This window comes from Petromyzon marinus, chromosome 23, assembly GCF_048934315.1.
Source record: "Petromyzon marinus isolate PM22_M1 ecotype Great Lakes invasive population chromosome 23, UKy_Petmar_22M1.pri1.0, whole genome shotgun sequence".
Classification (NCBI taxonomy): Eukaryota; Metazoa; Chordata; class Hyperoartia; order Petromyzontiformes; family Petromyzontidae; genus Petromyzon; species Petromyzon marinus.
Window position 1 is genome coordinate 3,965,731 of NC_133689.1, and position 15,982 is coordinate 3,981,712.

The following is a 15,982-nucleotide window of genomic DNA, read 5'->3' on the forward strand; positions in this document are numbered from 1 at the left end:
GTAAATCCAATGACATTCTCAGTCGGTGTTAACATGTGACACGACACAGTTGTGTAAACATAGGCATTCGTGTAACAGTTGGTACACAGGTGTTCAAACAGATTCGCTCATCGATTTCTCCACCCACATTGAGGACCCGGTCGGCTGGACACTGACTGTTCCATCTCATCCAAATACAAAGACCCCCGCATAGCCTTAACCAGACTTTTGGGGCAAGTGCTGTTAGGGATCAGTTATGAAGGGCCGTCATGGCGCACGAGGGGGTGGGTGGCCAGCACCACGCACGGCCGCCTTTGTCTCCCTCGTGGTGATGTTTACACATTGCACCGTGTACTCTTACGAGGCTGAGTCGACCTAGAGCAGGCCCAGGACCGATTTAATCGTCACTGGTGTTGGCCGTGAACGGGACTCAAATTCGAGTCGTAGGGTTCATAGTGGAGCACACGAACCGCTACACCACCGCCTCCAATACCAAAGACACCACTGGGTTCACTCACCACCACTGGGTTCACTCACCACCACTACTACTGGGTTCACTCACTACCACTGGGTTCACTCACCACCACTGGGTTCACTCAGCACCACCACTGGGTTCACTCACTACCACTGGGTTCACTCACCACCACCACTGGGTTCACTCACCCCCACTGGGTTCACTCACTACCACTGGGTTCACTCACCACCACTGGGTTCACTCACCACCACCACTGGGTTCACTCACCACCACCACTGGGTTCACTCAGCACCACCACTGGGTTCACTCACCACCACCACTGGGTTCACTCAGCACCACCACTGGGTTCACTCACTACCACTGGGTTCACTCACCACCACCACTGGGTTCACTCACCCCCACTGGGTTCACTCACTACCACTGGGTTCACTCACCACCACTGGGTTCACTCACCACCACCACTGGGTTCACTCACCACCACCACTGGGTTCACTCACCACCACTGGGTTCACTCACTACCACTGGGTTCACTCACTACCACTGGGTTCACTCACCACCACTGGGTTCACTCACTACCACTGGGTTCACTCACTACCACTGGGTTCACTCACCACTACCACCACCACTGGGTTCACTCACCCCCACTGGGTTCACTCACTACCACTGGGTTCACTCACTACCACTGGGTTCACTCACCACCAACACTGGGTTCACTCACCACCACTGGGTTCACTCACCACCAACACTGGGTTCACTCACCACCACTGGGTTCACTCACCACCACTGGGTTCACTCACCACCAACACTGGGTTCACTCACCACCACTGGGTTCACTCACTACCACTGGGTTCACTCACCACCACCACCACTGGGTTCACTCACCACCACCACCACTGGGTTCACTCACCACCACTACCACTGGGTTCACTCACCACCACCACCACTGGGTTCACTCACCACCACCACTGGGTTCACTCACCACCACTACCACTGGGTTCACTCACCACCACTGGGTTCACTCACTACCACCACCACTGGGTTCACTCACCACCACTAACACTGGGTTCACTCACTACCACTGGGTTCACTCACCACCACTGGGTTCACTCACCACCACTGGGTTCACGCACCACCACTACCACTGGGTTCACTCACCACTGGGTTCACTCACCACCACCACCACTGGGTTCACTCACCACCAATGGGTTCACTCACCACCACTGGGTTCACTCACCACCACCACCACTGGGTTCACTCACCACTGGGTTCACTCACCACCACCACTGGGTTCACTCACCACTACCACTGGGTTCACTCACCACTGGGTTCACTCACCACCACTGGGTTCACTCACCACCACCACTGGGTTCACTCACCACCACTGGGTTCACTCACTACCACCACCACTGGGTTCACTCACCACCACTAACACTGGGTTCACTCACCACCACTGGGTTCACTCACCACCACTGGGTTCACGCACCACCACTACCACTGGGTTCACTCACCACTGGGTTCACTCACCACCACCACCACTGGGTTCACTCACCACCAATGGGTTCACTCACCACCACTGGGTTCACTCACCACCACCACCACTGGGTTCACTCACCACTGGGTTCACTCACCACCACCACTGGGTTCACTCACCACCACTGGGTTCACTCACCACCACCACCACCACTGGGTTCACTCACCACCACTACCACTGGGTTCACTCACCACCACCACCACCACTGGGTTAACTCACCACCACCACTGGGTTCACTCACCACCACCACCACCACTGGGTTCACTCACCACCACCACCACTGGGTTCACTCACCACCACCACCACCACTGGGTTCACTCACCACCACCACTGGGTTCACTCACCACCACCACCACCACTGGGTTCACTCACCACCACCACCACCAATGAGTTCACTCACCACCACCACTGGGTTCACTCACCACCACCACCACTGTGTTCACTCACCACCACCACCGAGTTCACTCACCACCACCACCACCACTGGGTTCACTCACCACCACCACTGAGTTCACTCATCACCACCACCACCACCACTGGGTTCACTCACCACCACTACCACCACTGGGTTCACCCACCACTGGGTTCACTCACCACCACCACCACTACCACCACCACCACTACCACCACTGGGTTCACTCACCACCACTACCACCACTGGGTTAACTCACCACCACTACCACCACTGGGTTAACTCACCACCACCACCACTGGGTTCACTCACCACCACCACCACCACTGGGTTCACTCACCACCACCACCACCACTGGGTTCACTCACCACCACCACCACCACCACCAATGAGTTCACTCACCACCACCACTGGGTTCACTCACCACCACCACTGTGTTCACTCACCACCACCACCGGATTCACTCACCACCACCACTGGGTTCACTCACCACCACCACCACCACTGGGTTCACTCATCACCACCACCACCACTGGGTTCACTCACCACCACTACCACCACTGGGTTCACCCACCACCACCACTGGGTTCACTCACCACCACCACCACTGAGTTCACTCACCACCACCACCACTACCACCACTGGGTTAACTCACCACCACTACCACCACTGGGTTAACTCACCACCACTACCACCACTGGGTTAACTCACCACCACCACCACTGGGTTCACTCACCACCACCACCACCACCACTGGGTTCACTCACCACCACCACCACCACCACTGGGTTCACTAACAACCACTACCATCACTGGGTTCACTCACCACCACCACTGGGTTCACTCCCCACCACCACTGAGTTCACTCACCACCACCACCACCACTGGGTTCACTCACCACCACCACCACCACTGGGTTCACTAACCACCACTACCACCACTGGGTTCACTCACCACCACCACCACCACCACTGGGTTCACTCACCACCACCACCACCACTGGGTTCACTCATCACCACCACTGAGTTCACTCACCACCACCACCACCACTGGGTTCACTCACCACCACCACTACTGAGTTCACTCACCACCACCACTGGGTTCACTCATCACCACCACCACTGCAGGTCCCGACTTTTGAATGTCCATTTCATTGTCCCTTTTGCCAAAGTCCTCGTCGCACTCAACTCAAGAGACGTATCGACTCTTATCAACTGCACCGTCGCTGGTGCTGTTTGCTACTGGCCGCTTTAAATGCGGATCAAATACAAACAAATATAAACGCGTGTGCATTGCGCAAAGGACAGACGTGAAATTGATTGCGGAAGAAAAAAAAAGCGAGTGGCCTTGGGCTGGAAGGGGCGGTGGTGGTGGAGTGGCAGCCACAAGGAAATTGAAAGAACCCACCCCACCACTCCCACGAGAAAGACGACGAACGCGGATATGGAGCACAATGCGATTGGCCAACGTGCGAGAAGAAATGGATCGTGGCATCGCAGGGCTGCGGGGGGATGGCGAATGCGTGGGCAGGCCTTCGTTTAAACGATTAAACTATTTTCGTGTTTGACCAGGTAAGGCCCACTGAGCCTCTGTAGCTCAGTGGGCCTTACTTGAGCGATCATTTGTGGCCAAATACGATATAGCTCGGCGAAGTGGATTAATCATCGCGCGGAAATTGATAGCAGGCAAACACTCTGAACTCCTTGCTGATTATGAATGTGGAGGGCCCGCAGAGAAATCCACGGGGTGAAAATGCAGACTCTAAATATACAGCAGACGTCACGGTCTGGATCGAACCCACGACCTCTTGAATACCAGGCGAGGTAGATAACATCTCGCCACCGCGGCACCCCTCTCATCCAAGGGTGGATGAGACAACCGCCAGCCGTGACGATCACGACGATGACGGCCGTGGCGCGGTGGGTCATCGTCAATTAAGCCCAGCACATTAAAAATGAAAGAGTCGTTCTCGTGAAAATGTCTTCTGTTCTGTCTTTTTTCGCGTGCGTACTGGCGATGGTGGCTTCCTGCCAGACACCCCGAACAAACCCCACTTGACTCGCTCCTGCATCCAATCACCGCAATCGTTCTCCGGCTAAAAGCGCTCTGCAAGGACTCATCCCTGCGTTCACTCCCCATGTCCCCTCCACCACACAGACACCCCCCCCAACACCGCTGCCCACCCCCCCACCCGTCTGGACACAATCTTGGCGATGCGAGTGAATGTGCAGCCAGCGAGTCAAGAATTCCTACAACTTGACCAATCCTCTGGCGGATTTGCGAATGTGGTGGTCTGAATAATCGTAACGTCACCAGCGGCGCCAGAATTAATCCGTCTACTGTGGTACATTTTAAGCATCTCATTAAATCCTTGTCATTCATCCATGTCATTAATCGATCGTATTCATCCATCTTATTCATCCATCTCATTCATCCATCTCATTCATCCATCACTTTCACACATCTCATTCGTGCATTTCGTGCTCACATCTCATTCGCGTACTTCATTCATACAACTCATTAATCGATCTCATTCATCGATGTCAATTACCAGCCACGGCTACCACCGTTGGTGATCCACAACCGAACCAATCTTGAGCCCTCCCCCTATCACCGATCCGCACAGACCAGCGCGGTAAAGTATGGTCAAACACCCCCCAGACCTTAATCCAGCCGTGGATTGACAAAGTTCCATAACGTATTAACACGGTTGGCTATGTACGGTGCGAAAGAAGTGCAACATACATATATAATATTATTACTACTACTACGACGACGGGGAGACTTCGTTACAGCCACGCAGCTTTGTCACAGCTGCTGTGCACATTGGGAGTTCTGTGGACGATTGCGTTGCACCGCCAGACGTACCAGCGCCTCCCCGGGGGAATACCAATTTGGAGTCATCCACTCAACTTGATGGTTGGCTGCACTCGAGACGAGGTCGGTGCAATGGGAGAGTTCAGTACGGTCGGAAATCGACCGGAGTCAGTGGGTGAGCGGGTGAGTTATTGAGAGGGTGGGTGAGCAGGTGAGTGAGCGAGTGGGTGAACGGGTGAGTTAGTTGGTGAGAAGGTGAGCGGGGAAATGAGCAGGTGAGTTGGTGAGTAGGTGAGTGAGCAAGTCGGTGAGCAGGTGAGTTAGTAGTTGGGTGAGCGGGTGATTAAGCTAGTGGGTGAGTGAGCGATTGGGTGAGCAGGGGAGTGAGTGAGTGGGCGAGCGGGTTAATTAGTGAGTGGGTGAGTTGGTGAGTGGGTGAGCGAGTGAGCGAGTGGGTGGACGGGCGAGCGTGTGAGTGAGCGATTGGATGAGCGGTTGAGTGAGTGGGCGTGCGGGTGATTGGGTGAGTGAGCGAGCGGGCGAGCGAGTGGGCGCTCACACATTAACACGCTAAGCTGATTCACTTCCATCACCTGCTAGAGGCCCTCGTGGTGGCAAAAGTGCGCGGGCGTGCCAAAATGAGCAGCACGGCCTTTGTTACCAGCTCAAAAGGTATTCCCCTCCAGTGCCTGACGAGCGCGGTTAATCTAAGACTGATAAATACCGTCAGCGGGCCTTTTCGAAGCGTCGGGCCTCGTATGCACCGTGGCCCGCACGGAAAAGAAAAAAAAGCTCAACGAAGGCACGTGGTTCAGAGGTTCGCGGGCCGCCGTTTGCAACGAGGAAGGGGACGCGATGGTGAGGGGCGGACTCACCACGCTGGGGATCTCGCACGCAGTCTCGCGCTCGTTCTGCTCCGGGTCGCAGTAGATCCGCAGCTTCTGCACCTCAAACTTGCGACGGGCAGGGGGAAAAATAACAGCACGCAAAACGTGAGCGGCGTCCGCATTTTAAATAGTAATAATAATAAGCACAATGACAATAAGGCAAGCGACTTTGATTAAAAACTTTTGTGACTGCAGGGATTCATATTTTTGGTTCTTTCGGTAAAGTCACGTAGAAGGGAAACAATAAAATAATAAAAATACAAAACAATTAAATGCTCACGACGTTTCGACTGCAACACAAGCAATCATCATCAGGTGTGAAAACCACAACAAATTTTCTTGTTGTGGTTTTTTCATGCAGCCTTTTGACTTTGTTTGTCTACGTGTGGGGAATGGTAGTGTAGCGGTGAGCATGCTCCACTACATACATTGAACTTCTTTCGCACCGTACGTAGCCAACCGTGCTCATCGGTCATCTAAACACCGCTGCAGCAATAACCAGGGCGGGCCGCTGGGTCCGAACCGCGCAGCTCTGCGTACAAAAGCGACCGAACGCCCTCGCTCTCTCCCCCGCCCGCCCGCCAGGGTGCCCGCCGCTCACCGGGATGGAGGCTTCCTTGCCCACGTACTTTCCCACTTGCATCTGCCCGCCCACGTACATGGCGACCACCTGCTCCAGCACCACCCGGCCCACCTCGTCGCCGTCCAGGAAGAGGTAGGCGGTGCCCTCCCGCACCAGCACGCGCAGCTGGTGCCACTTCTCGTTGAAGAGTTTCTGCGGAGCGTGCGGGCGGGGCGGCGGGACACAGAGGGGGAGGAGGGGGGTCAGCGATCCTCACCGCTGTTCAACGCGTTGGGCTTTCGAGGCCAATGTTTATCCGTGGCGAATGGCGAACTGTTATGGTCGACCTCCGCGACAAGCACGGTTGGCTACGTAGGGCGCGAAAGAAGTTCAACGTGCGTACGTACCGTCGCTGCTACTAAGGCTGCTGTTACGCTACGGCGGGAGTGGTTACGTTATTGTACGAGGAGCATCTGCAGCGGATAGAACATGGCTTATGAAAATGATGACGTCGATTGACAATGACGAATTCTAGATCAACAAAGGATTGCCTCGGCAAGTCTGAAGTCTCAAAGCGACTCTCGGTCGACGGCGGTGGGGAGCGGTGAAAGCACCGGACCTACCCCTGGCGACTGCCAGCATCAAGGCAGAGGGCTTGGCGGAACTACCGGGATTTGGGCGCTCTCCGCCACGACGAATTCGCGGGCGCCCCTTCCCAAGGGCAGCGGCTCAGCTCACCCAGAGCGACGGGCCCGAGAAGCGCGCCGTCTGCACGCCGTTGCGCAGGCTGGGCGACGAGAAGGTGACGGAGCGGTCGGAGCCGTCGAGGGTCACCGCCGTCTGGATGGAGCCGTCGAGGGCGCGCACGCGCCACAGGTCCCACGCCTCGCGCCGCGCCGCCCCCTCCAGGCGCACCGTCGCCACGAAGACGTAGGACGGGGGCAGCCCCTCGGGCAGGATCTCCCTGCGGGTGGGGCATCGGCAAGCCGGCGCGTTAGTAGCGAGGCGGCGGATCGGCTGAGTCGCGTCGGAGAACTCGCAGGGAGGGAGAGGTGGGGTGTGTGTGGGGCGGGGGGGGGAGAGTCGCCCTGCGTAGGCAGTGCAACGGGGTGGGGAAGGGAAGCCTCTCGACTGTGGGTGGCTGCAGCCTTCACCTTGAATAGCGTTCACCACTCGCACTAAGCTTATAACGGAACGGGGAAGGGAGTGGCGGTGCAGTGGTTAGCGCAGTGGGCTTTGCCTCGTCGGATGGGGATGGTTAGATTGTATTTGTATGTGTTTGGGTGATTTGTTTACTTTTCTTGTACTTTGCACTGCTATTGTGTTTTGGAATTGTTTGTTGTTGTAACGTTCTGACTCGCCCCTACTGGACGTCTGTGAAAAAGAGCTTTATAGCTCATCGGATTCCTCCAGTATGAAAAAATATCAGATCCTGACGCAAACTATAAGACAAAAACACCGGAGTTGGATCTCCGCCCCAGGATAACATCAGCTACGAGCGATATCCGAACGAGAGTCCTCTGAAACCGCCCCGCGCTCTCCCCAAGCGTGGGGAAGTTATGACCATACTCATTCACGTCCGCGTCTTCAACTTCTTTCGCACCATACGTGGCCAACCGCGCTAACCGGAGGTGCGAAAATTCAGGCCAGTGCGGGCGAGGACCCTTTCCCACGTCCCGCGTCAAGTGACTCGCATCACGTCTGATCGCAAAACAGTTCGAAGGGTATCCCCAGTGGGCAGCCATCTCTGCGTAGCACAAGGTGGCCCAGCAGCTGGCTGGGATTTGGGGGTGGGGGGGGGGGGTGACGGTGATTCCTACGCGTGAATTCCAATTGAGAAATTTTCGGCGTCGTTATTCGAATTTGAACAAAACACATTTTGGAGAGCATGCGCGTAATAACGTACCGATGCATCGATTGATCGTTCAAGTTTGTTTTCACTCGCTTCAATTCACGACTTGTTCAAATAATACGCCAATTATATGGTTACTGTTACGTTCGTTATACAATGGGGCAAACAGAACCACACAAGTCAAGAAAAAGAGTTAACCAAAGTAATTTTAAAGGAGCAAAAACAATCTAACAAAATTAGAGCAATTCATGAGTTTGACCACGACCTTCAATCGTGATCATGATTGAAATCTCGTGACTTGATTAATGATCACAACCATCAATTGTGATAATCATTCAAATCACTGGGCAAAGGTTGAATCTTTACCCGCCCGCACTCTCACTAACCTTGCATTTATTCACGACATCCACAAGACCCGATAGTGACCAATCGAATCAGCCACTTTTCTAGAGGGGCCTCGGCAAATGAAATATAGATCCGTCAGACGGGGAAAAGTCGGCGACTCTATGTATGCATATACGTTTAACTTATTTTGCACCGTACGCAGCCATCTGTGCTAATCGGAGGTGCGGGGGAAGGACATCAAACTGAACACCAAAAGCCGTTCTAAAAAAAATTGTTCGCAATATAGATGATTTAAAAGTGCATCGCCCCAGTGGCTTCCTAACATCGGAAGGAACAGCGTTCCAGAAGGCCGGAGAAGCGCATCTGAAAGAGCCGCAATGCCGCAACCGTCTTTGTTCGATGGCCCAGCCAGAAGCCGCCACCGCTGCTGCGAAGATGACCGGAGTCCACGTGACGACGGTTTACGCTCCTTGACGAGACCAGCGGCGTCTTGTGGCCCGTCTGTGGCCAGCGCTCAGCGCGTCTCGGGCCTGTACGAGCGTAACAACGCGGGCACCTGGCGCACGCCGTGCCTCCGTTTTAAGCACCTGGTGTAGCCCCTTCATCCTCTGAAGTCGCACCGCAGTGCGCTTCACGACCGGCGAATCCGAACGAGCAGCTGTGCGGTGGGAGTGAGGCGCGTGGCGAGCGTGAGATCACGGCGTCAAACCGCAACGGAGCTTGCTGAGCAGAAAAAAAAGGCTTAGACGCGTGAGAATCGACCCCACACCGTGACCCGCCCCGCGGTTTTCGATTTCACGTGCTTGAACCTCAGCTCTGTCGGCGAGCGTTAAGCCGCCCCTGCACGCCGTTCCGATCGACTAATCAGCTTCAACTGCGGCTCGCTTCAATGGCATCATTATTAGTGTCATCATTATTATCCTCCACGGTTTTATTCCCGATCCGTGCCATCGGCGCCGCGTCGTTACGCGGCGCGGCATCCACTCAGAACTGTCGCGGAGCAGCGAAACCCTTCACGGTGAACAGCTCGCGGAAGCGGATATCACAGAGCTACATCCGAGAGTGCATCAAGTGACCTCTGGTCTGCACAGTGCCGCATTTAGGCAAAAGCTAAGTAAGCTACGCACTTTTGAATCTAGATTGAACTTTTTTTTTTAGGACTGCTTTGTGTGTTCACTTTGTTGTCCTTCGCCCCACACTTCCGATTAGCGATGTTGGCTGTGTACAGTGCGAATGAATTTCAAATAGATACAGGAGTATGGTCATACTTCCCCCCGCTTGGTGAAAGTTTAACTTACGAGCTAACAGCTTAGGGCTTCGCGCTATGAGGGGAGCCTCTAAATAAGAACACTAAATCAATATAACACGACGTTTCAAGTTTTACGTAATCGGTTGAAAAATAAAGGAGACAGGTGGGGGCGGGGGGGGGGGAAACGACTCTCCAAAACGGTCATTCTCATTCGGATATGACCAAAATATACGGGCGCCCCTCGATGTACGAACCCTAAGCTTGACATGGCTTCGGGCTCCAGTGCGTCGTACTAGCGCCCACCAAAGGACAGCAGCGCTTTCAACTCGCCCCACGTACGAGAGGTCAGCGCTGCGAGGTTTGCCGCGGTACGGGGAGATCGGTATTCCGCTCAGGGCTTGAAATTCGGCCAAATTGAGTGCCGAACCAAACTGAACCTCTGCGATGGTTCGCTGTGCGAGAATGCTTCGGGACGCGGCGGGGACAACATGATGAAAGTACGTAGGGGTGTATGTATGTGTGTACGTTGAACTTCTTTCGCGCCGTACGTAGCCAACCGTGCTCTCTGCAATGGGGGAACGCTTGTCCTGAGGTGAGAAAAGATGGTCAAAGTTGTTCTACACATTTTGGAAAGGGGGCTAAACACAGGCTGCTGGAATGCAGAAGATTAATGGGTTCGATCCCCAGAACACTGACGTCTGCTGCATATTTATAATTTGCATGTCTCTGTCTCTCTCTTTCTCTCTTCCCGTGGTCGGGTGAAATTTTCTCCCGGGTCTTTCCAGTTTCCCTCCCCCCCCCTCCATATTTAGAATCAACGTGGGTTTAGAGTATTTGGCTGCTGTGCATTGTCACGTGATGAGCCGCTTCGTTGGCGCTACCATTCGTGTTAGCCAAGCTCGCTTCTTTAACAAGATCTACGTAGCTCAGTGTCCCTTACCCGGTAAAGTAATAAATAACTCATGGTAATAATTGTATCTGTCTTTCGTCAGGAGCTGAGACGTCTTGCAGTCCTCTTTTCACAGTGACGGTGGCTGACTTTTAGCGGTCGTTGGTGACTGGGCCGACACCATCTACTCAACCGCCTTTGAGGAGCCAGTTTAAAACCGAGAGGTGGCACGACACGCGGATTCGAACCCAGGCGCTCGGCGGTGTCCTGCTCGGCGCTTCTCACCACTGAGCCACTGGGGAGGCACCTGCAGGCGCTTCACCGATTAAGGCAGTTGTTCATAATACAGTTTTTTTGGGGTTAGATCGCGTAAATATATTTACGCGTAAATATTACGCGTGTAAATATTTACGCGTAAATATATTTATGCGATCTAACCCCTATGGATGATATTGGTCGCGAAAGCCTACGTGATTAAGGCAGTGGTTGTTTATCCTGGGGCAGAGATGCGGGAGGTCTCCGCCGTTCTTAAACAGACGAGATAGCCAGAGGGCAGCCTCCGATAAGCGTGTCAATGGGGCAGATTAGGGGAACGTTGGAGGCGGAAAATGAAATCTCAGAAGAGCCAAATAAATTAATAAGTTAAGCGTGCACTTCAAAAAAAAGAGGGAAATATTTTCCAACTGCACGCCAGAGATTGCAGATAAATGCGATGCATTCATTCGCTTTGATGGTTGACCCAGAAAAGGACATGCACATGTGAAGCACTGATGGGAAGAGCGGACAATGTTTACTTACTGTATAAGTTTGCAAACTGTGAAATATAATAACAAGAATAATATTTCCTAATTTTTCACCAATGAAAATCTCGATGGGTCTCGAAACTCCCTTTTCAGGAGAGTCTTGCTACATCGGGATGTTTGGCAAAAGCCACTAGTGAGTTGTTCGCCTCTATGTCAGAGGAAAACAGATTAGTCGGAGTAAGCCCACCACGCGCACGACAGGGCAACGCGCGAGTCTCCACACGGATGGATCCAAGGATCTGTTGCCATACTGTCATGTTTTGACACCACCTCGTAGCCCAAGTCCACAAGAACACCACGCTCTCTTTCAGACACTCTCTGACCCAATTACCCACCAGGGCTCAGTGCTGCTTGGCGTCCAATATCGGGATGAGATCGGGGTGCATTCAGGGTGAATTGGTCATGGGAAAAGGAACCCGATGATCGATGTGGTCCCACTGGAACCGGAATAACCGCCGTGAAGGCCGTAGGACAATGATGCGCGCTGGTTGGCCTCACACCTACAAGTAACACAAGACTTAAAAACACGCGCAGGCAAACGCATGGCATGAACCAAGGTTTAAAATGAAGAGTGGGTCCCGGCTGCTGCCGATGAAATTCAGTCAATGAGCCTACGACATTTTTGTCGCAAGTTTGCGAGCGTAAGATTGAGTGACAGTAACGCACGTGCGTTGGCGAGGCACGTGACGACTCGGACCCCAAAGTGGTCGCGGGAATTGTCGTGACTCCAGTGGGGGGGGAGGGGGGGGTCAAGATTAAAGTCACGAAACGATTTTTTTTTTTACTACCACTACCGTCTCCCGCAGGTTCGGCGCAGCCGGCGGTCGAGCCGAACGGACGAAGCGGAGGCCCAAAGGACGGAACCAACACCCGAGGGAACGGCCACAGCGGAGCCTCAGCGATGGGAGGAGCTCGTGCCGGTCGACGCTCCTGTCGCTGTCGTCGCGAGAAACTGTGAGCGATGGCCTGAAGGGGGTGACCTTCACCCAACAGTGGATAGATCATGGCCGATGACGACGACGACGACGTTAATGATGATGAGTAGCACGTGGTGGTCAGTGGCTGGCAGGCAGGCAGGCAAGCTAAGCGAGATATGAGACGCGGCTTGTGCAGCTTTGTTTCCATTCGGATTTCCAAAGGTCGTAAAGAGGTCACCCTGGTTGATGTGACCATTGTTCTTAACTTAAACAGGAAACCTCGCCAGAGCGGCTGCCATCATTTAGCCATGCGGTTCTATTTGGTGGTAGAAGGAGATAAAATTAATTGCGGTAACATTTTTGCAAGGGTTTACAGATAAGAAAAAAAAATCGCCCGCTGGAATGTTAATGATGTGGATAAACAAGATGTACGTGTTTAAAGTTTAAAATTGAGATGTTAATGCTCCGAATCGACATCGCGATGTGGAGATACGTGCCACTAATGGCACTATTCTTCAGCGTGTTTTTTTTCTGTGGTATATAATTGTTATACTATTGAAACGGCCCGCAGGAATAAAAAAAAAACAAATATGACTCCAAAATATACATCATGCACCCGCGATCAACAGCCAGGATTCAAACGCAGGTCACCAAACCTTCGCAGTGCAGAGCAATAAGCAATGCACCACGACTCCCACCGCACGTGCTCATGCACGAGCACACAAGCAACGCATCCAGCAGGATTAGACGGATATGGATGCAGTAGCGTCCTCTTGTTTTGTAAATTCCTTTCTCGGTGACTTCAATTATTGTGGGCATGGACAAATTGAAACTCCTGTAATCCACTACCCCATTATCCGAGGCTGAAATTGTATGTCGTTCCCAATCAATCCGCAATAACTCCTGTTATTCATGGGTCGATTCATTTATGTATGTATGTACGTAGAATTTCATTCGCACCGTACGTAGCCAACCATGCTAATCGGAGGTGCGGTCCTCTGACCCACGTGCTCCTCTTTCCTTCTGTCAGTGCATACAGTATGCCACGGATCCACCTGCATACCGTCCGCGGATACATTTCCGGATTTAGTTAGTTTCGCGGATAACAGGATGGCAACTCTTCTTGTCTGCAAATTTGCTCATCCGCCAACATCCCCCCCGTCCATCCCCTTCCATACAAGAGGGGTGCGCCCCCCACCCCCCGCAACGACGCCCCCATGCACCCCCCCCCCCGCGGACCCCCACACTCTGCAGACGTCTCGATGGACAAGAAGCGCAAAAAAATTGCAGAACTTACGAGCGGATCTCGAACTCCGCTCTCCGCTCCATTAAGCAGCGTTCCGTGTGCGGGGGGAGACGAACTGAGGACACATGCCGGCTCGCCCATCGTCTCCCGCCACGGCATCGTAAACACGCACGCACGCACCCAAGCCGCTCCCAGGGCCGGGCCGGCGCAGATGGGGAACCGGCTAACGGGAATAGTTCACGCAACATCTGGCCCGCCGACCTTGGGAAGAACAAGCATCTCTCCAGTGGAGGGGGTCTCGCTCGCTGATGCAACGCACGCGGCGGATTGGGAAGCTGTGCGCGGGCCCCCCTCCGTCGGACGACGATTTCCCTGGAAGCTTTCTGTGGACACGCGCGTCTGGTCGGCATTGTCTCTCCATGCGCTCCTGACATCAATGCCACCCGTGCCCACCGCTCAGGCTGAAAATGTCACGCCTCGCCACCGACCCGAGCCCTACCTCCTCCTCCCGTCGCTTTGACTTTGCCGAAAGGAGATTGAGGTTCTACCGTGGGACCGTTTTTTTTGCTGTTGCAAAGTTGTGAAAAATAAGAATATTTGTTTACCTTTTCTGGCAATAAATCAGGAGGTGTCAAGATGTTCAGGCACCTTTTTCAAGGAAAACAGTCTGCATTAGCCACCAAACAAAACGTGCTCTGATTATAATGCATGCATTGTCTTTTAAACTGATTGTCCTACGCCAGAGGCAGCCTTATTTATTTATTTATGGCCTGGATTCACCAGTGTAAGACCAGAGAACTCCAAAAGGCGACCAGTACAGAGACAATTCCCGTATCAGAGTATTTATAGCTCTGTGTTAACAGCTATATCATGGGACTTTTTTTCCAGTATCACAGTATGAAAAATGAGAATTGGTTCTATCCCTTCTATCAGAGCATGTTTTTGTTTGCATGTTTCACCCACGAGTATGCGTGGTTAATGCAGACTTGATTCCTTGCAATATTTTATATTTGGTGGTGTTTGAACATCTTAACACAACTCCGTTTTCATGCCAGAAAGGGTAAAACCTATTCTTCTTTTTCGGAGATGCTACCGTTGGTTCACGTTGCACGTTTGCATACCCTATGACAAACTCGATCGGAATGCGTCCCAATCTCATCAGATCTTGCAGGCTAAGCAGGATCGAGCCTGCACACGCCGCAACGTGCAGGCGGGGGTTGGCGGGTCTCACAAACACTCGGTGCCGGATCGTTGATGAACCCGATTGTCGGATGCGATGGCATCCATCGCCTAATCGCCACGGTGGCTAGGAGATGTTAACTACCTCGCCTGGTACGCAGGAGGTCGTGGGTGCGATCCAAACCCTGACGCCTGCTGTGTATTTGCAGTTTGCGGTGTCTCTCTCTCTCTCTCTCCCCTCGTGGTGGTCGCGTGGATTTTTCTCCGGGTCCTCTGGTTTTTCCCCTCTGCGTTTAGCATCAACATGCGCTTCGAGTGTTTTGCTCCTGCTCTACATTTCCACGTGATAAGCCACTTTGTTGAATGATCGTTTATGGCTAGGTCACTTCTGAAAAGAAGCCAGACAGCTCAGGGGGCCTGACCCGGTAAAATAACAAAATAAAAAAAAGCTTTCGCTTAATTGCCACACTTAAGATTCTGGCTCGCTCGCCCTCCAGCTCGCCCACCCACTCGCCCTCCGGTCCGCCGACTCGCAGCACTCTCACCGTGTCTTCTCAGTGAAGTCCATCCTCGAGGTGATGGAGAAGCTGACCTCGGAGTGGATGGAGCCGAGCTTGCGCTCTGCCTTCTGGTAGATCTGCATCCCCTCCAGCAGGTCGAAGCCCTTCTCGTCTCGGCCGCGGGACGGGATGCGCCCGGGACACACGGTTTCTGAAAAGCGACGTTCACGCGCGTTCAAACTCGCACTCATTCACTTGGGCACGCTAATTCACTCACTCACACATTCACTCTCGCGCACTCGCGTGCACTAAATCGCACCCATTCACATGCATACCTGC

General features: G+C 53.4%; 1 protein-coding gene across 3 annotated transcripts in view; it reads right to left on the bottom strand.

Annotated features, from left to right (window-relative positions):
- Positions 1–15,982, bottom strand: part of LOC116945196 (uncharacterized) — a 144,623-nt gene that overhangs the window by 113,270 nt on the left and 15,371 nt on the right. For all 3 annotated transcript variants that reach the window (XM_032959463.2, XM_032959465.2, XM_032959464.2), the window contains 4 exons: positions 15,689–15,854; positions 7,402–7,627; positions 6,703–6,876; positions 6,090–6,167 (listed from right to left, as the gene is read on the bottom strand). In XM_032959463.2, the coding sequence (XP_032815354.2) occupies positions 6,090–6,167; positions 6,703–6,876; positions 7,402–7,627; positions 15,689–15,854 (644 nt within the window). The remainder of the gene's footprint in view (positions 1–6,089; positions 6,168–6,702; positions 6,877–7,401; positions 7,628–15,688; positions 15,855–15,982) is intronic.